Raw genomic sequence first — 26,650 nt, 5'->3', positions numbered from 1 at the left:
AGTCGCTGACTTGACTTCTGACCCCACTGTGTATTTCCCTTTCCCTCCATTAACTCCTGATTTTTCAGGAGGGAGGTTGCAAGCCGTATTTCCTTTTGCCGCGCTGGGCTCGGCGCAGCAGCGCTCGCAGAACGCGCTGTTCCTCCGCCCGGTTTTAGCAAAGGCGCTCTCAGGATTTCCAGCGCAAATCCCTTCAGCACTGGTTGAAGCGGAGCACAAAATCCTCATTGACTTACATTTGGTTTGCGACTGAGAAAATACTGTTCTGTTGGCTTTCGCTGGGACAGGAGCGCAGCTTTATTCACTGAGGTGTGCTAGGAAGGGTTTTAGCTGTGTAGCAGCAGGGTTGAGCGTGGCATCAAATCAAAACATAGCGGGCTTGAATAACTATTCAAAGCCCATTTTAATTTTGTTTTGATTTTAAATTAACATTTTTACATACTTTTGATTAACATTTTAAATTAACATTTAAATCTCTATCTCCTTTCTGGGATATTCTTGTGTAGAAAGTTGGGAGGAATACCTGCCTTCCTGAAGCAGGCTCCCGTTGCAGGGTGGCACGTGGGGTGTCAGCGGGCAGCGCTGCTTACAGACCGCTGTACTTTTGCAGATGTTTTGTGGCTAGGTGTTTTTGCAGCTGCAGTGTATGGTAGATTCCACGTTATTTGTTCTTTATTTGTATTCACTAGAATTAATATAGAGGAAAAATGCAAGTTACAATTTAAAGAAAATGATGTTATATAAAGTAATGAGATTGTTCCAAGGCTTAATTAGATGGAGCAGATTGAATGCATTACAGTGATATCTTGAGGCAACGTAATTAAATTGTAGGCATAATCCTCCCTGTGTTAGGACTAATTTTATCGTCATAAGGCAAGGTACACTGGATAGTCCTTCCTACTATGTTAAATTACCAATTCTTCTGGGAAGACTAATGGATCTCATGGTATTATCAAGTTTTAAAAACACAGAACAAAACAGGATAAGTCTACATATCAAATTGTATCTAAATATCAATTGCTGATATTCTGATTACCTGGATAACTTTAGCTTCATTCTTAGTATATGCTACAGCTCAGTAATTGAATCATAGATTTACAATACAGCTGTCTGCAGTGTATTATCATCTATTGCTGAATGCATCTCATTTATAAAATCTCTTAAAGAAATTGTTTCCAGATATATATACTGGCAAAGATACTGGTGAATCATGCACAGAAATGCTGGTCTTGAAATGCATCTCTGCATATGCTGGATACAAGTACATGGCTATGTATGAGATTTTTAAGTATAGTGAGCGATACTGTAAAGCATGTGCATATATATATATATGTGTGTGTGCGTATGTATGACCATATGTCTGCGTATATATGTATATTATGTGTCTATATCAGGGAATAAAAGGTTTTTTGGAGAAGAAAACAATCAAAACATTGTAGCTTTATGCTAGAATTGCAGCTTGATATCTTCAGGGGAAGAATGACTCCCGTTGCAAGGCAAATACTATTCGTGATTCTTCTTTTCATGCTGGGGTACTTTTCCCTCCCTTCCAGTGACACAACCATGGAGATTATAGTACAGATACATCCCAGTGATATCAAAATCTTTGCCTTGCTCGTTTTAACTTGCTTGATTTTTTTATACATAAATAATGTGGTATCCCATCCTGACGTCCGTGCGTTATCTGGAGGTTTTATTTCATTTGGGTTAGCGAGCATTTTGCTAAAGATTCATTTTTTTCCAAAGAGATCAGTAGGTAGCTTAAATTCAGTAAAACATCTTGCTAAATGCCTCTTCTGTTTTAAAAAAATGCTGATATTTGTCAGCCCGTAGAAAGACTGACTTTATTTTTTGCATTCGATTGTGAACTCTCTTTTTAAAAATTGCTATGGGGCAAAAAAAAAGAAGTATCTGCTGTGACTGGTCTTTGTCATTGCCCCTACTGTCAGGAGACATAAATCTGCATCGTCGACAGGCTGCGCAAAATGCTCGTTTGTCTGGGCATTAGCTGCCAGTTTCAGAGCATAAATTTAAAGTTTCCAGGAGGAATCTAATGTTTATTTTGAAAATGGAGATGAGGATACCAAAGAATAATATGTTTACTTTTCAGCACCATGAATATGTAGTGACCTACTTATACTATAGCATTTGATTTTATTTTTAAAGCTTGTCAAGCCAACCCCTATTGTAATTTAGGAAGCGTCCTTTTTAGAAAAGCAATAAACTGTACTGGGTACTAAATTAACATTTTAAAAGTAGAGCATAGGACAAGTTTCAAAGCATTGCTCATCAACAGCAGTTTTGTACGTTACTGTGCCATAGGTAAAATGGTGTCTGGCTCATAAGTGCTTAAAATTGTATTTTGCTTGTTCTACAAGTTAAAATACAGACAGTTGCAGGGTCTAGGTTATATATGACGTTAAGATGCTGTAACTTTAAAAGAAATAATTCATACTTTTTGCTAATAAACTGAATTTTTAGTGATCTCTTGATTATCTTGAGGTGTTTCAGAGAAGTGATTTTATCCAAAACATTCCTTGTGTTTCTTTTACTCTGCATATGCTAATTTACTTGATTAATTTTGAGAACATCTGCATATAATTCTAAATGCTTAACAGCGGTGAGATCACATTGCTTTCCAAAGAACAGCTACAAATCTCACTTTCCAGACAGACTCAGGCTTTTGTCTAATTGGGATGCCAAATGTACAAAGGTGCCACAGTAGAGTGTGTAATTATGTAATTTTCTCTTAATCTTTCAGAGTCTTCCTGCGAGCAATTAATCAGTATGCAGATATGCTAAACAAAAAATTTCTTGATCAAGCCAACTTTGAGTTACAGGTAAGAAAAAATACCAAACCATATCTTGGGGACTAATGTTAATGTTAAAATACGTTTCTGTCCCCAATCCGTAATTTTGTCGTACGTGTAAGTCAATGTTCACCTCTTCTCGGTGGGTGAAGACTGTATTAAGTCGTTTCAGGTTCAACACATGCATATGTCCCACTGGTGTCCCGTGGGTCTCATCCTGCAGAGGAACGCCACCCCCTCTCGATCTTAAACAAGTTCCCTTCATGAAAATTAAGTAGTATGTACATTACGTTAAATTGTGTTTGTACGTAAAATATAGATTTTTATTTTTAAAAAACCCTTGTATTGGTATTTAATTTTGCTTAAGTCATCAAAATGCAATTTGAGTTTTGTAGCTGAGAGATCTTTCATGGATGCTATACATGAGGAGATGTCCTAGGAGTTTTTTAAGAAACAACTTTTCTTCAGTATCTGTTGTTTTGCCGTTAAATATTTATGTGCATAATTTAGATGCTTCTAAGATGTTTTGTAGATGTGCAGAAAAACATTTCAGAGAATTAATGGTATCTGTTCTTGTCATTCTGGGGATTTTCAGCTTTGGAACAACTACTTTCACCTGGCTGTTGCTTTTCTGACACAAGAATCTTTACAACTGGAGAATTTTTCAAGTGCTAAAAGAGCGAAAATACTTAACAAGTAAGTCCTATTTGTCATCTAAATCATGGACGAGAGCTTGAGGTCTATTAACATAATTTTAGTTTAATTTCTTAGTTAAATCCATTCAAATTGAGATGCAATCATGGTATAATGAAAGGTTGGTTTTAAAAACATGAATCAAGTATTGCATATGTTTCTACCCTCGAATCAAGATCTAAATTACACGATTCATTACCGATGAAGACAGTATTTTATACTGCAGGATGTTCATAAAGTCAAGACTTTTCAGAAGCGTTAACACATTATAAAGCTGCTTTTTTAAATCACTTTAGCTTTGTGCTTATTCTAATCGCATTTTACATGCACTTTTTATTGCTTAATCCCTGAAGGCCTTTTAGACTGAATTTTTGTTGCTCCAGGAGGTTTCCCCGTGATATCCCTGCACAATGTTTTTGTGCTGCTGAGGCCGTGCACAGTGTCCAGGTTAAAAGGGTTTGCATTGACCACCTCTGCACGGGCAGCTTGGACTATCTGACTTTGGTTTGAAATGTCACAGCAAATCAAACCTGCCAAAAGAAAAAAGACAGCAGAGAACTAGGAGCATGCGTATTTTGTTTAAAGTACGCGTTTCTGCTCAGTTTCATTGGCGTTGCAGTGTAGCGAACCCTGTCATTAAAGAGCTGAACAAGGGGCACTGAGAACATCAGTTGCATGTTTTGAAACGGTTCGGGTGGATTCTCTTACTATGTCTTGACATTTATAAAGAGAGTGTGTAAAAGCAGTTTGTTTTCAGGTTCAGTCAGGTAACCGCAGTCAATGCATAAAGCCTGGGCGTTTCGAAGCTACGATTCCCTGAGCAAGCATGCTTATATGTAATAATGTGTGTTTTGTAGTGTCGTGCTTGCTAAATTCAAGCCTTTTAGTATATGATTATGATGGGAGATGCCACAGTAAGACTGAGGAGTTTATCACTAGTGGAAGGAGATGTCATTTTAAAGGCTTTTTACTTTAGCTGGCACCGTTTTGTGGGTTGCATCCTTTGACCAGAAAGGCCAGGGCTCGGTGTGCCAGCGCTTTGCCTCCTGGCATCTCAGCTACTTATTTACTTCAGCCGTGGCCATACCGGAGTCCTTTTCCTTTCTCTTGTTTGCTTTACCCATGAGAAATCTTAGAATCTTTTCTAAACCAGATTAGGGTGGCACGAAATAGATGGTAGAGTACAGTATTTAATTTTAAGCCAAGGAAAAGGTCAGTCCTTTTTTTGGCAGCTAAGTTTTGCCCTTCAAACTCTTTCAGTCCGTCATGAGTTTTGACGTGCTTGCTTTGGAGTCTTTGCTTTACCTGGCGGTTAAAACAGAATTTTTAATCGCTGTATCCTCTAGTATATGTATGCACAGCTCTGGGGGGTTACCTGATGAAACAGGAATATTTACAAGTTCGGTGAAGAAGTGGTGTCAAGCAGAGCTCAGGCTTCTGCACTTGGGATATAAAAATCGTAAATAACATTAAAGTTGTATATTTGCGAAAGGAAATCAAGATTTTTTTTTTTTTAGAGCCAAGGAAATTTTATTTCATCAGATTTGGAATTTATAGAACCAAATGTTTTTGCACAGGATAGGATCGATGGTACAAATCCTCTTTTGTGGTTAAGAGTAGAAAGGACACTTATAAAAGTCAAAGAGCTCCAGTCAATCAGTTGGAGCAGAAATGGATCAAAACCAGCTGTTGCAGGTGCCTAGAAATACATTTACGTGAACTGATTATCCTCTGTGTGAGGAGGAGAGCCTGAGATGGAAAAAATTGTCAGATTTTTTTTTTATATAAAACTACCCAGCGTATCTCACTATTGAAGGAATGCAAGAAATCAGCAGACATTTCTCACCGATAATATGAGTAAACAGACCAAGTCATTTGAAGATGGTACGTAATGAAGGTTACTGAATTGTAAATCTCTGCTGTAATAAGTTTAGAAATTGTTGTTTCAGTTTAATCATGTTTTGAAGGCAATATTTAAGACAGTGAATTGCACAGAACGCAATAAATGTATGGTCTTAGAGCACTAACTTTTATTGGTATATGAAAGCACTGTCAGTTCTATGCCAAAGGGATATAAATAATCCCTTAGGCCCATATCACCCTCCTTTTTAAGTATATATTTCAATTAATACTTCTAACATTTAATAATTTAAAATGTAATTATTGTAATTTGTAATTTTTGCTAAACATTGTATTTAAGTGTTAGATAATAGCAGAGGCTTAATGATACGGAACAATCTATTTAATCCGTAATAATGTCAGGGGATCTCACTATTACGCTACAACAATCGCACAAGTTGCCAGATATTGCCATTTTGCTAATTTTATCTCATTGATTTTAAAATGTAAATATTTTGTCTAGCATGCCTATATTCTTGGAGCTCATTAAGGCCCTGATCCAGTTATTGAAACACAGTGTCAGTGGTCTGCAGTTTAGAAAACTTTAATGAGCTGGCACTGGTGACATCAACGTGTAAGGTGTCACAAGGTGTTTCTCGTTCTATTTTCTAGGGCAATGCTATGCTAAGAGTGTATATAAAAATAAAATATGCCTTAGGCCGTAAAGCGCTCTGTAATGCTTCCTCCAGCCATTACAGTTTGAAAAATAGAAAATGCTCAAAATTAATCTGTGTAACCACCCACGTGCTCCCGAAGGAGACTTATGTAATCTGAAGATATGGCAGAGCGAGGTGCCCATAGGAGAATATTTTTTCTCCCTTTTGTAGGGATTGCTGCAGCAAGTGCAGTGTGTGTACCTTTGGAGGGAGCACTAGTGACGGCGATGCTGCCGCGTCTGTTGGGTCAGCCTCTGCTTTACCCATTCGTAAAGGGGTTTCTGCAAAGTTTAATGATTCTAAGTATTTAACTGACCTGGGTGAGCGAGGCTGCGTAGTGTTGTTGGTATGAAGTGTTAGTATTAGTTGAATGTGGAGACTTTTTTCTGTCGTTTCAAATGTTTTTGAATGCTGATCCCGTTTGGAATTGAAATGTGCTTTGCTTACTAGTATTTGATTAAACACGCGGTGTTTCGGTTTTCTTTTCAGATATGGCGATATGAGAAGGCAGATTGGCTTTGAGATCAGGGACATGTGGTATAATCTGGGTAAGTAGCGTGAGTGCTCGTTGCTTAACATATATTCAGAGTTTAGGTAAACAGCGGTATAGGTGAAACAAACATTTTTTTCTCTTGAAATAACGGTAAGGTTCCAAAAGACATTTAAATGCAGGTGAGTTAAGAAATAACGCTTCCTATGTAAGCTTATTTCACAGCCTGGGAAGATGCATTACTGTAGTCAAAGCTTACCCTCCTTCCATTATTTCATGGTATTCTAGCTAATACTCAATGCGAAGGAACGGTTATGGTGATGGTGAGATCTCTTGAATGGTTTTTACTCTGTTTCTCCGTAAGCACATGCACGCCCACGCGCAATTCGTGCAAGCAATCACTAGGACTGTAGCAAAATGAATGGATTGAAGGGATATAAAGAAGTTAACCTGGAAACTCTTTTTAAAGTCTGATTTTTCAGTTTTGTTTGGCTGTATCAGGAAGACTTGGGAAGATCAGGAAAGAATGGAAACTTGGACATCCCTGAAGTTCCTAGATAAGCTAGGCATATCCGACAGTCTCAACTCTGCGTATATGCTGTGGGTGTAATTTGGCTGTACGTGGATGGGATTTTTGAGGAAAAACTGAATATTTACTGTGACCTGAATGTACTCACCTGCCAGATTTCATTTTCCTGAGCTTAACAGTGGAGACACTTAAGCTGTTCAGAGTTTTATCAAAATTTCCTTAAATTATCAGAAATAAATGCATTTTACCACCTTCATTTACAACTCTAGCTGAACTGTTGTTGCTGAAACTTATAAAAATTCAGCATATAGAGGAGAAGGGTATGCAAAGGTCCTTACTTTTTTGATATCACAGAGTTTGCATCCACTCTGCTGTAATGATGAAAAAAGCCTTCTGAGAGCAGCTGAATTCACTTTTTATTAGAAGTGTATTTCGTGAATAAGTGTCTGGAGAGCAGATTAAAGCACAGTACACAGCAATATATGACTTGACAGACAAATAATAAATTCAGCGTCATGCCTGATGTTGGGCCAGCAGGCACCGAACCCTGGAATCCTCTTCAGTAGTTATTAGCTAACTCTTTTGCTGTTCTAGGCTTGCACTTACCTACTTATGTGTTATTTCACTAATTTTTCTGGCAACTTTGCATATTTAAACTACTTCTGCTTTTCCAGGAATTTACTGAACCAAAATTGGAAATGTTTATTTGTGTACTTAAGACATGCATCTAGCTGTTTGTACATGAGATTTTTTTTTCAGTCTGGTCACCATGGAGTGCATCATAATTGTTGTTACTGTCACCAGGTGCTGTTGGACAACTTACTTATTGCTTTGTATGGAGTTAACAATCACTTTTACTGGAGTTTTCTGAGGGTTTGAGTTGATTGGTGTGTAAGAGGGGCTACGTGCTTTCGTGAAAGTCTTCTGTATTTGTTAGAGTTTTTCAGACAGACTTTTCATTCCCTGTGGAAGTTCTCTGTAAACTAAGTTTATCCAGGTGGATGACTTGTTGACCCCTTCTAGCTCTGATACCTGTGATTATCTGGTTGGCACAGATTGTTAATTCTGAAATTTCACATCTTGAGGGAGTGAGTAAATTGTTGCTCTTCCCAACAAAAGGTGGAAGGGAAAGGCAAATAAGAGACTGGACCCTCATCCAAAAAGGCCTTTCTACTTTTCATAAAGAAAAGCTTTCTTTTTCTCACCTTCTTGGTAATCCAGGCAGTCAGTGCTGATCATGTTTTACTTCTGGCTCTTCATCAATCTCATGTGTGTCACAGCATCAGTTAAGAAAGGATTTCAAGTTGCCACCGCAGCGGCATTGATTCTACTGTGCTTGACACCTTTTATCTCAGAAGTTTCCCTACATTAGTCACATTATTAATGTATATGTTCAGAAACAAAATCAAAAGTGGAAAGCTATAATTCTTGCATATGCTTGAGCATGTAATTTTTATGACTGTCTGTCATTGTGCACAAAATATGATGAAGCCAACTAACTTTGACTTTTGATTTATGTATTAAAGGGTATGCACTAGCCTGAAAAATTATTATTTTATCTCATTAGGTTTTTGCTCACAATTACCATGATTAACCTATAATACTTGCTGAGTTAAAACTCTCCCATCTGGAACAAGACAGTGCTGTCAATTGCCATTGAAAAGAGGTGCACCAAAAGCAATGTATATTAGTCTTTGTTGGCTTTTTTCCCTCCCATTTCACAACCCGAACCTTAATATATTATTTTGAGTCACTGCTCTGTTAGAACCTTCGACCTGAGGAAGACAATAAGTATCATGCAATTGTAAAGAAAGCCATGGCCTCTGTCTTGAAAATCTCAGAAATCAAGTGATGCACGCTTGAAGGCGCCACAAGCTGCATATACAAAACGCAGCTTAGCACTAGTTCGTGCAGAGCAGTTGTCAGTGGCTAGAACAGTTAAATGTTGAAGAAGTGGTAATTACATCAAAGATAATATACTTGATCAAGGAGAGAAAGAGAAGAAAATATTGCTTTTATTGTTGACTTCTGAACCAGCTAGAGAGAGGATGGAAAATAAAATTCCTCAAGATGAATTAAAATTGTTGCTGCTGCTGTCATCCAGGGCGCTAGCCACTGGCCCAGCAGTTCACTCTAGTACTTGCTGTCAGAGAAGGTGTCTGGATAGAGATGTTAATCTTGTTGGAGGGAAAGGCAGGGTTGAAAATAGACCTAAACCTTGAACGTAATATAAATAGAAATCACTGCAAATAGCGTGCTCCGAATTAGTCATGCGTGCTTAGAGCTGACCCAAGTGAGATGTGGAGTTGCTAGCAAATTAATCAGTGGATTTTTACGGCCCAAGTTAAAACAAGGGGAACATGGAAAAGGAAAATCATTCATGCTGTTAAATAAATAGAATGTCTTGATTTTGGTTCAGCTAATGAAATTTGGTACTGTTCTGTGAGCATTTCGTAACAGTGCATCTCGTGGCAAGGCAGAAGCCAATACAAAGGGAAGTTTTTACATATTCATAAAAATAGTGTTTTGCATGTAGCTCTTAAAGCAGCTGCACGTTATAGAGCGTTATAGAGACTCCTCAATTTTCTTCCAGACTTGTCACATTTTGAATCTATGCGTGGGAGTTCCCACACTCAAGGAAGAAAAAAAAAAAAAGGCAAGTTCCTTGTTGGGTTGTTTATTAGAGCGTGCAGTGTGTGACAGCAGCCGGGAGGGATGCCGCTGCATGCCAGAGTAGGGCTGGATCCTTTTGCGTTTTCCTCTCATGCTTTGTATTGTGGCACAACATTGCAGTGGCTCACATCAGCATGGCAAATGCATGCATGCATGTCATTAAAGCCTTGATGTAGATCATGCAGCAGTCAGAGGTTTAAGCCTACTTCCTTTCCACCTAGTTATTAGGCAGCCCCTTCTGCACGTTATTCCTTGCATATGCTGAATAAGGAAAAACAGCGTTGCTTAACGGTTTAATTTGTGCTGCTCTGGCTTCCCATAGTCATTGCCAGCCTCCTCCTGCCATGACCCCGATGCTTCGAGCTCCAGAGAAACTCCTTATATCGGAAATTGCTCTGGAAAACTGCTCTGTGAGGCACGATGCTTCGCCTCCAGAGCCGGGAGCTGCTGCCTGTGCCGTGCAAGCAGCTTATTTCCCTTGTTCCTCTGTGCGCCAGGGTTGCGTAAATTCTGGTGGGAGCCACCCACGTACCCTCCAGATGAAGTGAAGAGCTAAATGGGTTTCAAACGGCAGGCAAGGGATTTTTTGCGGTGCAGCGTTCAAGTGAATGTAATACTTTCTGCTAATAACTCTCACACTTCTATCCCCCAAGTCCTCCTCCAGAATTTCATATTCTGAAAAGCGCTCTGTCCTCATTGATTTGAAAACTCTGTTGATTATTACCTGTGAGACAGTGGTGCTGTAAATACAAACAGTCTTGGAATGACAAAAAGACTGAGTACATGCAGCGCAACTCTAATAGATTCTGTTGATGGCTCTTTACAGAGCGGGACCAGTGCGGTGGGGAGCAAACCCTGCGGATGCCTTTAGCTCCTCTTAACATCTTTGCTCAGCACCTTATGAGACCAGGCTTACAGCTTTTCGTTCGAGGCATGAGTTTGTCATTACATGAGATGTCCTGTAGTTCACTATTTGAGCAAGAACTGTATATTCCACTGTAGAAGAGGAAAAGTGATCAAACATTTAAAAAATTTAAATTGAGGTCTAAACCTCAAAAGATAGTACTTACTTTTCTGTAGGAATCCCTGTGCTAGAAGTAAGGAAAACCTGTTGTGACACATAGAGAACTTTATGACATTGAATTTGTGCTTGACGAGTATCTTTTGTCACTATCATTTGTTTGCTGAAATATTGGCTCTGACACTTTTCAGGCGTAGTACAAGAAAACCATCACCTGAGAGGCCGAATGTAATAATACTTAAACGAAAGACGGAAAGAAGGCTTTACTGCTTGCTCTTGATGTTCCTCAACAGCAATCAGCATTTCAGGGTCATACAAATTAGCAATTTTAGTTGAGTGTTAATTTTGCCTTAAGAACATGCTAATAGGATTCTGAAGTCTGCCAAACCAAGTAACTTAAATTATATCTGCTAAAAAAAAAAAAGAAAAAGAAGAAAAAACTGTTAGTAAAGGATTTGTTCTGATGTATGTTAGTTCTGGTCAAAAACGAAACTGTTAATTAGATACTTCCATAGTTATCCCTCACTAGTCTTATTAGTCCAGTGGAATATAGATGAATTAAAATATGTTTGTCTGTCATATACCACTGGTAAACTGCAGTGGGAAACAAGAGTCTTGCAACAGAGGAAGCTGAGGGCTTCTTAAATTAGCTCAACTCTAGAGAAGTCTAATCTGAACCACAGCAATGAAGCATTAACCTACTTCTCAGTGCACTTTATTATAAAATATCCATTTGCAGTTGTGTGTGTGAGAGTTCACCAATTGGGCGTGTTACGCTTCAAATATATTGTAAGATATACAGATTTGTTTAAATTTATGATGTTTTTAATTGTAAAAATGAAATGACATCCATAGCATTGCAGAGGTAACTTGATATGTCATATATTGGACTTCTGTAATATCTTCCATACGAGAATCTCAACTACGTTTCATAAACATTCAAGAGAACAAGCCTGATAATGTTCTTCTGAGATAGGCAGTTGTTATTTACCCCGGGTCACAGGAGAGAAAACGAAGGCCTGGAGGGATTTAGGTGGTATTTCCAAAGTCCCAATAGCAGGTCTGTGGCTGAGGTGGGAACGTATTTGTAGGTTCTGCCTGGAGCTGTCCCGTGCTGGCTTGCCTTGCTCTGCGACACCTCCCCTCCCAGGCGCTGCTGAATAGGTGCCTTGCAGAACGTGTCATTTGTGTTCTCTACGCTTTTAGCCAATAATACGAACAGTAACTAGATGCTTTTAAAATATATATGAAGTTTCATGTTGACGTTAAGATTTCATTTCTGTACGTGGAAGAGCGCAGCGGGGGAGTTGGGGGAGGTGTGGTTTCCTCTTGGGAAGATAAATGTGCAATGGAATTTGCCAGTCAGATCAGCTGTGAAGGAAAGAAGACATATTGTAGTCTTGGCTAAGATGTAGTTTCGTATCTTGAGGCTGTGTAAGTATGCACTCGTGCTGACATTTTGATAGACTGACAGAGAGAGCGTTTTGTACACTGAGGGGAGGTGGAATTCTGAATCAGTTGATGTACCCGATGGGCCTTTTAGCCACCTTCCCCCCTATCCAGAAGATGTGTTTAAAACAAAAAACAAAAAACTTAGAACTGGGTAAATATGGTTGGTTTATGGAAAATACAGCAAGTTCCAGTTTGATTTTTTGATTGAACCACTCTTTATTATAAATTCAGGCTTATGCATACCCTTTAGTTCCCCTCTTGAGGCATAAAGCATACTACGTATTTCAGTGGCATCAGATCCTGAAAAACACTATGTTATATTTGAGCTATATGAGGATTTATTGATATGGCTTTTAAAGCAATTATCTTCTACCAAAGTCGGTGGCTGTTCATTAACTCTGAAATGCATTTTTCCCTTTAAAGGTCAGCATAAAATCAAGTTCATCCCAGAAATGGTGGGACCTATATTAGAAATGACGCTTATCCCCGAAACGGAACTTCGGAAAGCTACGATCCCAATATTCTTTGATATGATGCAGTGTGAATTTCATTCTACTCGAAGCTTCCAGATGGTAAGCAGGCGGCTACAAATACTTGAAGGTTGTAGGAAAGATTAACTGTTCTTTGACAGACATGTGCGAATTGTTGTTATTTCTTGTTTTGCTCAAGCATAATATAATTATGGATTTGTTTATTTTCTGTAAGTCTGAGTGGCTACAGAATTTTCATCTGAGGGTTTTAAATCCTTATTGGTGCAAAAATTTGCATGAAGTAAATGAAATCTTTCTTTATGATACAAAGGGAGAGAAAAGACGGACTCAGGAAAGGAGTCTGTGTCTGAATTTAATTAGATTTAAAGGATTCCTGATAATGTGGCACAATAAACTGTAACCTGGAAGAATTTATCATCTCTAGTATCTTATATTTTTGATACCCTTTACAACTTTATAGATTTTGAAGAGAGGAAAAAAGCTATCCAGCCAGTGACAGTGTTTCTTCATGCTATATAGGCACTCTAATATATAAAATATTAATGTAAGCATTTTTATTCTATTTTATATTAAAAAGCTGAAGGAAATTGTTGAATAAACTTGCACGGTCTTGTCCTGAGAACTTCAACTTTTGAGAGACAAGTGTAGTGAAAGAAAGTTTCTTGGCATTGTTCATTTTACTTTCTTTCCCTTGAAACTTTACCTTGTGGATTGAATAAAAGAGTGCGCAATCACAGCAGGGTTCTTATATGATTTTTTTTTTGACATCAAAGTAATTTTTTCATTTGAGAAAATACAAGGATTAGCAGTGCTTTGAGCATAGCTTGCACAGACTTTGAATCCTGTGAGCCAGGTAGTCTCATGATATAAATCAGTGTAGCTCCATAACTTTATGAAAATTACTATCAATTCAGGATATGACCTTGTGAATTTTGCAATAAAGTTTGATGGGTGTTGGTTACTTTTGTTCATTTATACTGGCAGTTTTGCTTCATGTATGAGAAATCTTAACCTCTTCCATACTTCTTTGTGAACTGGTATTCATAACCAGCTCGTAATAAATCTGTAGCCAGAATAAATGAATATCTGTGTGGAGTGACTTAAACATATAAAGTGGCATCCACTTTATTACTTTGATTTGTTCTGTGCTGGATGCTAGATAGAAAGGTTGTGAACTGTATTTTGGTTCCATCCAATTACTGCCTAATCATTCTTTCTTATGTTTGACTCTGATGGTACTGAAGAGATTGCAATGCTCACTGGGATGCCATTTAAACATTTTCCTGTCAGATACTCTCTTTTGTTACTTGTCATTTTTTATTTGTACAATTATATGGATCATGAAAATCCCAGGGTAACTTTATTGCTAAATTTATGGCCCTATATTTTCTTGACAGAAGAAAACCAGCTTTATGTGGAATAGTTGGGTGTTTTTAATAAATGAATGTCTTAAAATATTTTAACACGAACTCTTTTGCCTTTTGAGAAGAAAAATGCCTTGTACTTAAATCAGAGATGATTTGGCTTGTAGCTACTCAACATATATTTCTCAAGTCGCTATAGCTTCTTTCTTTATGCACGTAACATTGATATGACTGGTACAGAGGTAGTAAACCTTTGTCCAGTGTGTTTGGAACGCGTAGTAATGTCTAACACAGAATAATCAATCTGTCCATTTATAATTTTGCAGATAATAAAGTTATGTAGTATGCTGGCAATTTTAAAACAGTGGTTCAGTGATGAAGGTCATAGATTATACAGAGCAGAGAATCACAGAAAGTCTAGGTTGGATGGGAGCTCTGGAAATCATCTGGATTATCCAAGGCCATCTGAACTGAGTCTTGAATATTTCCAGTAAGAGAAATTTCACCCCTGCTCCGAATTTTTTTCTTATATCCAGATGGAATTTTCCCCAAAGCAACTTGTGCCTGTTGCCTCTTGTGTTGCCACTATGCACCCTTGTGAGGAGAGTACCTCCATAGTCTCTGTAACTCTGTTTTATGTATTGGAAGACTGTAAATAGATCCCCTTTCTCTTTTCTAGGCTGAACAAACCCAATTCCTTCAATCTTCCTTCATGAGCCAAGCTCTCTAGCCCTCTAATCATCTTAGTGGGCCTCCATTGGACCCCTCCAATTTCTCAGTGTCTCTTTTGAACTGAGGGGACCAAAGCTGGACACAGTATTCCAGGTGTGGCCTGAGAAGTGGAATAATCATATCTCTTGATCTTCTGGCTGTACTCTTGCTGATGCAATCCAGGACAGTTTGCTTTCCTTGCTGCAAGGACGCGCTGCTGACTTGTGTTTGGCTTGCTGTTCACCAGGTCCTTTTCAGCAGAGCTACACCCCAGCCCACCGGTCTCACAGCCTGTACTGGTGCTTGGAACTATTCCAGCCCAGGTTCAGGACTTCACATTTCTCTGTGTTAAAGCTTACGTAATTTCTCGTTGGCCCACTCTTCCAGCCTGTCAAGGTCTCTCTATATGGTGGCTCTTCCTTCCCATGTATCTAACTCTGCTTCCAGTGTGGTGTCTTCTGCAAACTTGATGAGGGTGCGTTCGTTCCTATCATGCATATCACTTTTAATGATATTGGGTAGTATAGAATAGTACTGAATGGACACAGGACCCAGAATCAACCCCTCAGGATCTCCAGTCAAGACCAGCTGCCTGTTTGATGTTGAGGCGTTCACCACCGCCACCCTTCAGCAATCTAAGCAGTTATCCATTCATTTTGGAATCCATCTGCCCAGTCCATTTCTTATCAGCTTGTCAACAAGTATGTTGTGAGAGACTGTTTCAAATGCCTTGCTAAAATCCACAGCTCTCCCCTCACCCACTGAGCAAATTGTTTCATCATAGAAGACAGTCAGGTTGGTTAAATGTGATTATCTTTGGTAAATCCACGTTGGCTTTTCCCAGTCACCTTCTTGTCCTTTATGTACCTGGACTTAACTTCCAAGGGGACCTGTTTCATAGTTTTCTCAGGAACTGAAGTGTGCCTGACTGGACTGTAGTTTCCTAGCTTGTCTTTTTTGCCTTTTTTGTGTTTTATATTTGCCCTTCTCTGGTCATCTGAGATTTTCCATGATCTCCATGATCTTGCAAAGATTGATACAGTGTGACTTTGTAATGAATTCAGGTGATGTCCTTTGCATCTTGGGAAGCATCCCGTCAGGTCTTAACCTGTATATCCTCATCTGCTATGAGTGCTATGCCATTTGCTTTGTCAGCGCTTCTTGGCATAAAGGCTTGAGGGCTGACCTTCTCTGTGAAGACTGAGGCGGAAAAGGCATTTAGTGCCTCAGTTCTTTCTATGTCATTTGTAACTAACTTGCCAGCCCCATTCAACAGCAGACCAACATCTTCTGATGTATATGACACATCTGTGTGTCAATAATTGAGAATCGGTTATCCCATCAAAGAGATTCCCTGCAGCATTCGGTTGAATGGGACAGATCCTGTAATGGGTTATGTCCTAAGAAAGCTAAAAGTTGATATTGTACTATCCAGAAGAAAATTGTTTAAGATAGGATAACCCTATAGCATAGTGGAGGCACAGAAGCCAGAATGCATTTGTCCCTTTGTGCCACTACACTCTGAAGAACAGAGGCATGCAGGAGCTATCTCCTGGTGTAGGGGGAGCATCGCAGACTTGTGACGCTGGAAGCTGCCTCATGCCGTATTGATGTTGAGTTAGAGCTGGTCCTAAGAACCAAACAGTCGAATCCAATTCCCAAATGCTTTCCTATGTTGAACAAACTTTGACTGCATCATCTGCCTTGCAAACCATAACTTATCTGTTAATTGTAGTGTTTGCTGTCTTCTAAGTAACAGAAATAGATGTAAAATAATTTATTTACATATCACCACTACCTAGGCAGGCTTTCATACTTAATGTATCTGTGTAATGTACTGCATTATATTGTATGTACGCAGCCACCAGTTGTGATTGTCCAGCTTTGCTTTCAAAGAGAAGTTGAGAATTGTATGGTTGGCTGCTGTTAAACTAATCTGCCAGAAATCCAATTATCTAACCTTATTAGTCACATCAACAAGGGTTTAAATTGGCTCCACTTCCCCAGCAGATGTGTAAACCTCATGATGTGTGGGGGAGGAATTTAAATTTTTTTGCAGAACTTTAATGCTGTGATGGCTTGTGTTATAAACAGACAGCTCTCCCCATCACTGTTTTAATTTCAGTATGAATTGATTTGCCTGCTAAAACCAGTAAGAGACAGAACTGGTATTTTTCTTCTTCCAATATGTGTAACCCCAAGGGAAAAAAAAAAGATGAATAAATTCCTCTATTTTTTAATGAACTAAATTAAAGGCCTACTGAATTAAAAGCTGGAGTTGCCCATTTTTGTCCTCTCCCTCTTGAGATGCTTTGAAGCCTTATATAGGCTTCAAAGTAGCTTGTACCTCAAAGCATGGATCTAGTGCTGGTGGGACTGAAGCTTCCCTATAGAAGAATATGCCTCCTTCTCTGCTCTGCTTTTTTCCTTTGCCTGTTTTACTAGCAAACCCTCTAGATCAAAGGGAATATGTCAGAGCCACAGAAGTGATGAAAGAGAGTTGGTTTGATTGGTCAGGTGATGGTGATGGATCCCGTGGTGACTGCAGGAGAGAAACTTCATCATGAAACAGTCATTCAGCTAAAATGTAGAATTCAGTTCATAAAAAGCCATAAGCTTCTGTTTTATTGCCTATTCCGTCCGTCTGTTGCTTTCTTTAGGTCCATTTCCTATGAATACTGTTTGTTTGCCTACCCAACACCTTAGCTTTTCTTTCCTCAACCTATCTCATTGCTCATTTGATTTTCTGCTTGTTCTGAGTTGGACCAGTTCATAGAGACATCCAGTCAATGCCAGAACTGGTACGAAGTAGACCGTGGAGGAAGCAGGGAGAAGGAAGGGAGAGGCACCTGTGTTTGGCAGGAGGGAGAGGTTGGGCACATCCTCCCTTTCTCATGGTGTTGCACCATAAGATTGCTTTTGATTATTGTGGCAATTAATAGAATTAGTGATGAGTAGAACTAGCTTATTTTAAGAGGCAAAATCTATTAACAAAATAAGATAAAGAGTTAAGTCAGAAGCACTTCCCTTCCCCTTCTTCCACAATGTTATTACATTTCTTGTCGAATAATGTAGAAGGGAGGAACTTTATCTGTAAAAAATGAAATCTGAGAGATGTAGCCCCCCTCCAATTATGAGGGGGCTCCAAGTTATGAGCCCCATCTCTTGAGCTTTAAGGCTAATCAGCACTATTAAAGAGGATCGTCCTAGTGTCCAGTAGCGATAGCTTCAGTGGTGTGAAAGGAATGGCCTGAGCAAGAGCCCTAAGAACACCGCAATACTGCTGTCCCATTTTGCAGGAGAACTGGAATAACATTTAGCAGAATGGAGCCATAGCCAAAAAAGACAGAAAAATCATATAGCAATGTGTAATAAATGAGTGCATAATATATATGATTACTAAAATAAAAGAATGGATACAGCTAAAGTACCTCTAGCTAGTGTTCTGTTATGAAGAGAAGTAATTGAGTAAAGACCAGAAAAAATGAGGGGAGACATTTTTAATTCATTTCTAACAGATAACAATAAATCCCGGTGTCACTGAGGCAGTAATACCAGCATTTTTATTTGCAGTGTCATTTCTTGTTGGTTATCATTGAGTTTCAGATTAATATAATTCTCTTTAACAAGTAGTAGCTAATTTATCTGAGTATCTCTCAACTTTTACAACCCATAATTCATTATTAAATCTTCTTACCACTTCTGAGCCTTGTGTTAGCATCCATATCCCCGTATTATAGATTGGCAGACAGAACAGAAGTTAATGACTTCTCCAAGGTTTTGTGATGCTGCATATTCTCCTCTGTAATCCCACTGAATGTGCAAATTAAAATCATCCCCCCTAAAGGACTAATTTCAATAAGGAACCTTTAGTTCCTTAGTTGTCTAAGGTTGAAGTGTAAATGTGTTCAGTTTTTCTTGTTTTCTGGCCTTTTGCAGAATATTGGTCTCTCTCCCTCAGCCCACCTGAAGCACAAGCAAAAACGGTAGTGTAGTAAGGCCAGTGACATCCAAATCATTTAATGTTAAATGGCTGCTTGATCTATTTGCCAGCTAGAGTGCTGTGGGAAAATAGTGAATGGAGCAGATGAAATTGTTGGGAATTATCCCCAAGTTTCATAGCAACCTTTGAACAAAATTTTACAGTAACTGTGTACTATTTCTGTATCGGAACTAATTTCTAGAGCTGTTAGCTGGCACTTTTATATGGCAGATTCAGTATTATCCCTTTTCTAACCATACTGATAGCAGATTGGAGGACTGAAAATGGGAAACTATTGACAGGTAGAATTAAATTGTCCATCAGTGCTACAAATGTAGCCTAACCATACTTTAGGTAAAGCTAAAACCAAAAAAATGATTGGTTGAGCTGACACTTGAAGAAGCTAGATAACCAGCGTTGATTTGTAACCACAGTTTTCTCCAGGTGGGAGATTGTAGCAGACAGATGAAGTAATGGATATCGTCTTTGCCAAAGTTCAAACACTTAACCCTGAAGAAAAGCTGAGATCTTGATCAGCTGCAAGGAAGAGCTGATAATAATCTTCGGTAATCTTCCTAACATCACCCCTCAGGCTTTCACTCTCAATAGAAGGGTATGAATCTAACTCATATATTGTACCAGATATTCCCCAGGCCTCCAGAAAAAGCCTCAGTAAGGGTCATTGGCTCTAACATAAGCACTGAAAGTTTGGCAGTTCTTCACTTAAGAATAAATTTCATTACAGTAATTGCAAGCTCCCTTTGTGTTGTTATATCTGTTGTAAAAAGTAAAGTCCAAAAAAAAAATCTTCATAGAGAATTTATCAACAGACACCGGATGCAATGTCTCAGAGTCATTGGTTTTTGTGACTTCCTCCTCAAATCACGGAAGACAATAGCTAGATAAACCACACCTTACACTGATGATACCTTCTTCGGTGGAGAGACCCAGAAGAAAATTTTACTATGTTAAATGTTTATGTTACTGTGTAAACGTTATACTGTGTAAATGTTTAGTTAGCTGGCTTGTATGATCCAGACCGTATCAATTGCTTGATAACTGTCAAGAGGGATCAAAGAGCAAAGCCATTGACAGAGATCCTTTCTCGGAAAACCACAGACATGCCAGCATTCAGGCTCTGTTCAACCCTGTTGTTCAACCCAAGAGGGCATTTAGGGAGATGGACTGAAAAAGCCAGGATCTATAGAAATTTGAGTAAAATTGATACCAAGAAAGTGCTCAAGATCCCACGTGACCCAAGTTTAATTGCTGTTCTTCATCTGAGCAATCTTTTTCTACAAAACACATCATCCCAAGGCCTAATGCTGGCAGCAAGTGTCATTTTTCACAATGGTGTAGAAAGTCAATTTCTTTCTGTGTCTTATTAGAGAACATGAATTTTGTGACTTCTTTATTTCATTACTGTATTGCCTTTGTGTTTTACTTGACGTGTCCTTGTGCTACGGGATACATATTTCAGCTTGTGTTTGCTTCCTAGAGGGGGTGAATTGCGTTATTCTTCTTTTTCTCATTTTCCTGTCATTTTTGGAATAATGCGTTCATTGTATTAAGAACCTTATTTCACTTCGCTTTTTATTCATTTCTTCACCAGGAAAGTACTGCCGTGCTGGAACAGGTTGCCCAGAGAGGCTGTGTAATCATCCATCCTTGGAGATTTTTGACGCTTGGCTAAAAGAAAGTCTCAGTTGGCCTGATATAGTGTGGCAATAATCTTGCTTCAGCTGGGATTTTGGGCTAAATGATCTTTGAGGTCTTTTCCAGTCAGTGTTTCTATGATTCAGTGGTTCCTTTGGGGTACAGAAAAGTACCTTTGAAATTGTCTAGAACTCATGTTTTAATCTGACTTTTGTGGTTTTATTTTTTAAAATCTGGCCAAGCAGAGTTGTAAAAATAGTTTTAAGATGCAGTATCTGTTGTTTGGTTACTTGATCGATATTATCACTGTGTGCACAGTATGATGTATAGTTAAGGTTTCCTAGCTCTCTTCGCTGTGAGTTCCAATTCCAGTTTTCAGTAACGCGACTTTACCAAACTTTACAAAGGTCGGCAATTTTGCAGACCGGATGTTTGTTCGTCTCTTTGGTTGGTTCTTAAATAACATTTTGGGAGGTTGCGTAGTCGTTTCGAGAACTGAGTTTTGGTTGCCTTGCGAATCTGCTTACTGGCCCAGTGGAAATCAGTTGGGCTTTTCAGTTTCCAAGTTCAGGCTGGGGTTGTGCGATGGCCAGATAGCACCAAGGAGGCACAGCTGGAAGGAGTGAGGGCCCGTCCCTTGCACGGACAGCCCACAGGTGGGTTGACTTAGGCATATTGTAAAACTTTACCCTGAATTTGCATTAAGCAGTAGGTAGACAGCTTGTAGTCATTGAACTTGGAATTTTTTTCCTCTGTTCTTAAGACAATTCTGGCTGGTTTCAGGTGGTATATAAAAATAAGTTTCGCAGCTCCAGTGCAGAGGAGACAATCTGCGGTGCATTATGAAGGTAGAAATGATGTGATGTTACTGCGATTGAATGCTGAAAAGCTCACAGCGACTTGGAAAGGGAGGCAAACAGTGTTGTGGATCTGGCTGGGGATTTTGACAGTACTGTTGTTTAGCCTGTTAAGACATTCAGAAATTGAGCTATTAAAGAGTAGTTTTGGGGTGGTTCTTTGTCATAATTAACACAAGAAAAACCATTTTACCAATATAGGTTCCTGCCTGAAGAGAATTTTTCTTAGCAACGCAGGAACTTCTCCTTCGTCCACGGCTGCATTTTCGTGTGCGGGTTGAAGTTGGCCTGGGTGTGCGTGTTGAGACCTGCTGGGGGCTTCGGCTGGGCAGGGACGTTCCCAGAAGCAAGCAGGCACATCCAATTTGGGGGTGGGCAAGATTTCCCAGGGCTCCTCCTCCCCAGTGCTGCTTCAGGCTTTGCCCTTGTGGTCCTGCCCGTGTTTTACCCTTGCCGTGCACACGTAGCAGTCAGTTCAGGACAAAGTGGTTATGGCAGAAGTAAGGACATGTTTATTTGCTGTTTGACTGAGATGCTGTGATAACCTCTGTAGGTAGAGAGGGCTGTGTGGGCAGAGCCCAAAATGCAGCATACGCTGGCAGGAAGAGATTGGTGGTGGATGTAGCTACGCCTCCTCAAAGCGACATAAATTACGGTGCCAAAAAGCACTCTCATATCGTCAGAGTTTCATCATGACAGCACTACCTTGGCAAGGGATATGTGATCTCACACTCCAGCTGACATAAATATGCCAGCAGCGCTTTATAGCGCGGGCTGAAAAACGCAGTTTCTCTTTATAGCTAAACGAGTCGCAACGGCGCTGCCGGCCAGAGATAGCAGCTTGTCTTCCCCTGCTGCCGTGGGAGATGCCTCCCGCCGGGCCCCCTCCGCGCTGGGTCGTGTTTGCCCGGTGGTTTGCGCTGCAGCTGCGCGAGCGCTAGCCCTGCTCCAGAAGCAGCAGCTCACGTTGCGGCCCGGCGAGAGCGAGCCCACCGCCAGCTCGGACCTCCACGGCACCCGTCTCCCTGCTGCTGTGGGATGGCCGGCCCCTTGCCCGCGTGCCCGTTACCAGCCCGTGCACGGAGGCTTGCTCTCCTGTCCGCAGCTGGGCTGCAGGGCGCTTTGCGGGGGTTTTGCCTCCTGGCACGTAGATTTTGCTTTGGTCTTTGAGGTGGGTGTTTGAGGAGAATTTGAGCACAGCATAGGTTGCAGCTAAGTCTATTGCGCAGCTCTTTGAAGCTATGTTTGCTGCCTCCTCGCCGTTGTCCCTGGCGAAAGAGGTCTGTTCTTGCTTCCCGGCTCTCAGCAAAAGCCTGGAGCCCGACTTCTCTGGTTATGGGAAGCCTCTTCCTTCTACTCAGGCAGCACGAAGTGGCTTTAACATAGGAGCTCATATTGTTGTCACCGTCAAGTAGATACTTTGATATGTGGAAATAGTTTAAAAAGAGTAAGAAGTGCCGTTAACGTTGCTGGTACAGCTTGGAGGTGGTGAACTGTAGCATTGGCAAGGAAACCTCATAGCTAGGATGGAGGTGTACGAGTGGATGCTGGGGACCTCTTGAATGGGTTTTGCTGCTGAAGCCAGAGTTTGAGGAAACGCATCCTCAGTCTGGAAGTACATCAGGCTACAGTCCAATGAATGTTCCAGTTGGAATTTACAATATATTCCAATGCCCACTTAAGACTGCATTCTTTTATTATTTCCTAAATAAAAATGTTGCTCTTGAGCTGTTTGAAACAATTTCCTTCCCCTCTGCAACGGGCAACAGTTTACTGGGTTGTGCCACAGGGTGAGCCAATGCCTCTATACTAAGAAGAGATGTTAGTGACGCTAGGGTGTGCATCCAGCTGAATGATCCAACTGGCTGAGCAGCCTGAGGTGTTATATATCATCAGAAATAGAGCTTTCAGAGCTTTTACTTATTTTGCTTTTGTGGCTATTATCGTTATTGCAGGGGACGCTGTGTGCTCTGCTTTGTATCTTTTTTTTTTGCTGCCCTCATTCTTGTCATTTTCCTCTTTATTTAGTTTTTCCTAATGCAAATACCTGAGCTTCATTTAACAACATGACCAATGATTTCTTCAATGAAAGATCTTTGTAGGGCAGTAGATCATAGCAGATAAAAGTCTAATATCAAGGACTGCAAACTCTTAAAGGCAGTCAACCTTTAGAACATCTCACAGAGATACCCAACCAATCTCTGAACCGTTTAGGCTACAGTCCTAATGTGAAATATTTGCCATCTGATTATTTACGCTTGCTTTGTTAATTATAGTTTGAAAATGAGATCATCACAAAACTGGATCACGAAGTGGAAGGAGGCAGAGGAGACGAACAGTACAAAGTGTTATTTGACAAAATGTAAGTGTTGATCAGCAGCGGGATTTATGTCACCATAAAATCAGGAGAGGGAGCAATTAGACTACAGTGAGCTTTGTAGCCCAGAAATAATTAAAATCTGTTAATGATGCACAATATTTAAAATTGCACCTGAGTCAAGCTCTTTTTTCTGTGTGTGATTAGCAAGGCATATGTAATTGTTTTTTTAGTCTCTTGGAGCACTGCAGGAAACACAAATACCTTGCTAAAAGTGGAGAAACTTTTGTGAAGCTCGTTGTCCGCTTAATGGAGAGGCTGTTGGACTACCGGACCATCATGCACGATGAGAACAAGGAGAACCGCATGAGCTGCACTGTCAACGTGCTGGTAAGCGAGCAGAGGGGACCAGCCCCACATCGGGGTCGGTTGCTACATGTTTAATTTAATGCCTTTAACAGGAGGGTCAGTTTAGAATAGACTATGGGTTAGTTTACATTCTGTTTTAAAATTTATCAATGTTTTCCTTTTTTTAAGAAGATAAAGCTATGAATACATTGGTTATTCAATGTTTAATTGATTTTAAGGAAGGGTTTAGGAAGGAAGGTTTCAGGCCCTCATCTTTGAGGGCTGACTCTTTGGATTGACGGTTTATACAGGGAAAAATACTTTCACATATGTTGGAGTAATATGCAGTTTACTACTGTATTTTTCATGCTTTTTGGAATCTCGTTTGTATTCTGCTTACTACTCAACTTCAGTATTCAGAATTTTTGAACAAATCTGAGTACTATTATTTCATTCAGAGAGGAAAAAATTGGAATTTTTTTCCTCACTATTATGAAATTTCCTTCTCCAACTTCCAGAAATGCTGGAGTATCTACTATGTATCTACCAGTCTGGATCGCAGTCAGATCTGGTTAGGGACCAGATAAACTTTTGTCCGTTTGAACCAGAACTGGAAGCAGTAGACAGTTTTCTCAGAGGGCGCACATTAGCATTAGAATATGAGATTTTACTGGTGCAAAATGCGCCCATATGGAAAAAATTATGTCAAAATACATTTAAGAGACCTCTTAGTTAGATTTGATACTTTCTATTTTATTTTATTTAAACATGTGGCACATAACGTTTATGTCCTGATGTGATATGGCTGGTTTGGAAAGATCTGTGCAAATAATTTGCAGCGTTATAACTTGTGAGTAATGCAGATTATGGCTGCGCTGCCCATAATGCCCTGCAATTGCGTGAGCCATGAATAAAATGGGGTCCATTAGAATGGGAGAGAATATCGAGGCATCAAATCAGAAGTTGTGATTGGTATTTTAATTTGTTTTTCCTCTCTCTGCACGTCAAAAATGTCAAAATGTTTATTAAACGTCAAAAAAGAGAAACTGAGAGTTTTTACAGGCTGTTGATCTAGCAAGTGGCTGCAGAAAAGGCTCAGTGTCCTTCTGAATAGAATTTGAGTTACAAATACAGCCTGTTCATAACATGTGGGAACCTACTGGCACACTTGGGGCTTTGGTTTTATTTTCTCTAAATGTCTGTAACAGCATCTCTTGATGCTGACTTTGGGATCCATATTTTTCAAATATTTGCAGATAATAAATGTTGTGGGTGACTTATTACTGTCAAGTCAAATTCCTGTGAGATATCTGTGCACATCCCTACCGCTGAAGTCTATGGGAAATGCACACAAGGGCATCTCAGGGCAGAACTTCACTTTGTTTTCATTAGGACCTTAGCTTAGTTTTGAAGTCCTCTTTGTCCTCCAGAGCCACCCTGGCCTTTTCTCATTCTTTATGCACCTGAAATGAAATTTTTGCCTTTGCAGAGCTCCAACCCAGGGCTGATGTTCTCGTGCTTCCCACTTGAGCTCTGAAGCGGTTCTTAATTGGGACTTTAGAGATGCTTTCACAGGATTAAGCTTGTCTGTACTGACTATAGTTTAAGTCAGAGTTTTTGATACACAGTTAAGCTGGTGCTGATGTTTATTTAAAAAAAAAAAAAACTGTTATTGCTACCCACGCACCCGTGAGCCAGCACAGATTTTTGTGGATGGGGGAACTCGCACCCAAAGACGAGGCAACAACAAACACTGTTTCTGAGGGGAGGATGGAGCTGTATTAAGTTTAATGCATGTTACTGTCAAACCGTTGCCCAAAGCTCTCCCAGTTTGCATTGATTTAGTGCCGCTTCCTGAGCTGCATCAGAAGGACAGAGCAGCTGACTGGCAGTATTAGCATTAAATGGTTCTATACTCTTATTCCCTCCAACTTAGAAATCTCTTCTACTTCAAAAATAAACCCCTAAAACCAAAAAGACCCCACAAATGAAAAACAGACTGCAGGTTACATTTGGTTCAGTGAGTCTTTTGAGTTGAACTCGGAAGAAATGAGCAGGTATGCCAAGTAGAATGGCATAGTCACTTCATTATGAGTCGTCTGAAAATCAGGTACATAGTAGTGATCATAGTGCTGAGGGTCTTTTCGATGGGAACAGTTCTGTATTGGACTTATTCATGTGTTAGTGGCTACTCAGACAGATTTATTGTTTAAATTTACCCTAATTCAGTGAAGGATAAATTTCTTCCTGTTCTGTTTTCTTAGATATATTTTAAATTTTCAAGGCAAACTTTAAATTAGATTCAGAAATGCCTTTAATATCTTGCCCGATTCATCATATCCTGTATTTACAATATATGTATTGTTAACCACTTTATCTGAAGACCAGAGGCATTCAGAGATGTCTTAAGGGCAGGTGATGATGATGTGTGGCTTATGAAACCAGATGAATAATGCTATTCTAACTTTTTGTTTCCAGAGAAAATGTTAGGATCCAAGAGCAGAGGATGTATTGCTCAAGTAAGGTTTAGGGTTTTAAACCCATAGTGCAACAGTTACTTAAAAGTTATGGTTTTGTACATTACCAAATTTCAATTGAAAGTGGTTAATGATGTGTGACTTGCAAATGCCAGCAGCAATTTCTAGCAACACTATGTTTGCAAATTCTTAACCTTTGCAATGAAGCATAAGCCCTAATACGC

The 26,650-nt window shown here is 39.7% G+C and overlaps 1 protein-coding gene across 2 annotated transcripts in view; it reads left to right on the top strand.

Annotated features, from left to right (window-relative positions):
* DOCK1 (dedicator of cytokinesis 1) overlaps window positions 1-26,650 on the top strand; it is a 321,007-nt gene that overhangs the window by 230,510 nt on the left and 63,847 nt on the right. For both annotated transcript variants that reach the window (XM_068951448.1, XM_068951446.1), the window contains exons 30-35: window positions 2,762-2,840; window positions 3,406-3,506; window positions 6,548-6,606; window positions 12,647-12,795; window positions 23,561-23,646; window positions 23,835-23,991. In XM_068951448.1, coding sequence (XP_068807549.1) covers window positions 2,762-2,840; window positions 3,406-3,506; window positions 6,548-6,606; window positions 12,647-12,795; window positions 23,561-23,646; window positions 23,835-23,991 — 631 coding nt within the window. The remainder of the gene's footprint in view (window positions 1-2,761; window positions 2,841-3,405; window positions 3,507-6,547; window positions 6,607-12,646; window positions 12,796-23,560; window positions 23,647-23,834; window positions 23,992-26,650) is intronic.

The sequence above is a fragment of the Struthio camelus genome, chromosome 7 (assembly GCF_040807025.1).
Source record: "Struthio camelus isolate bStrCam1 chromosome 7, bStrCam1.hap1, whole genome shotgun sequence".
Classification (NCBI taxonomy): domain Eukaryota; kingdom Metazoa; phylum Chordata; class Aves; order Struthioniformes; family Struthionidae; genus Struthio; species Struthio camelus.
Note: the sequence above shows the minus strand (reverse complement) of the source record. Positions and strands in the feature narration are given on the sequence as shown.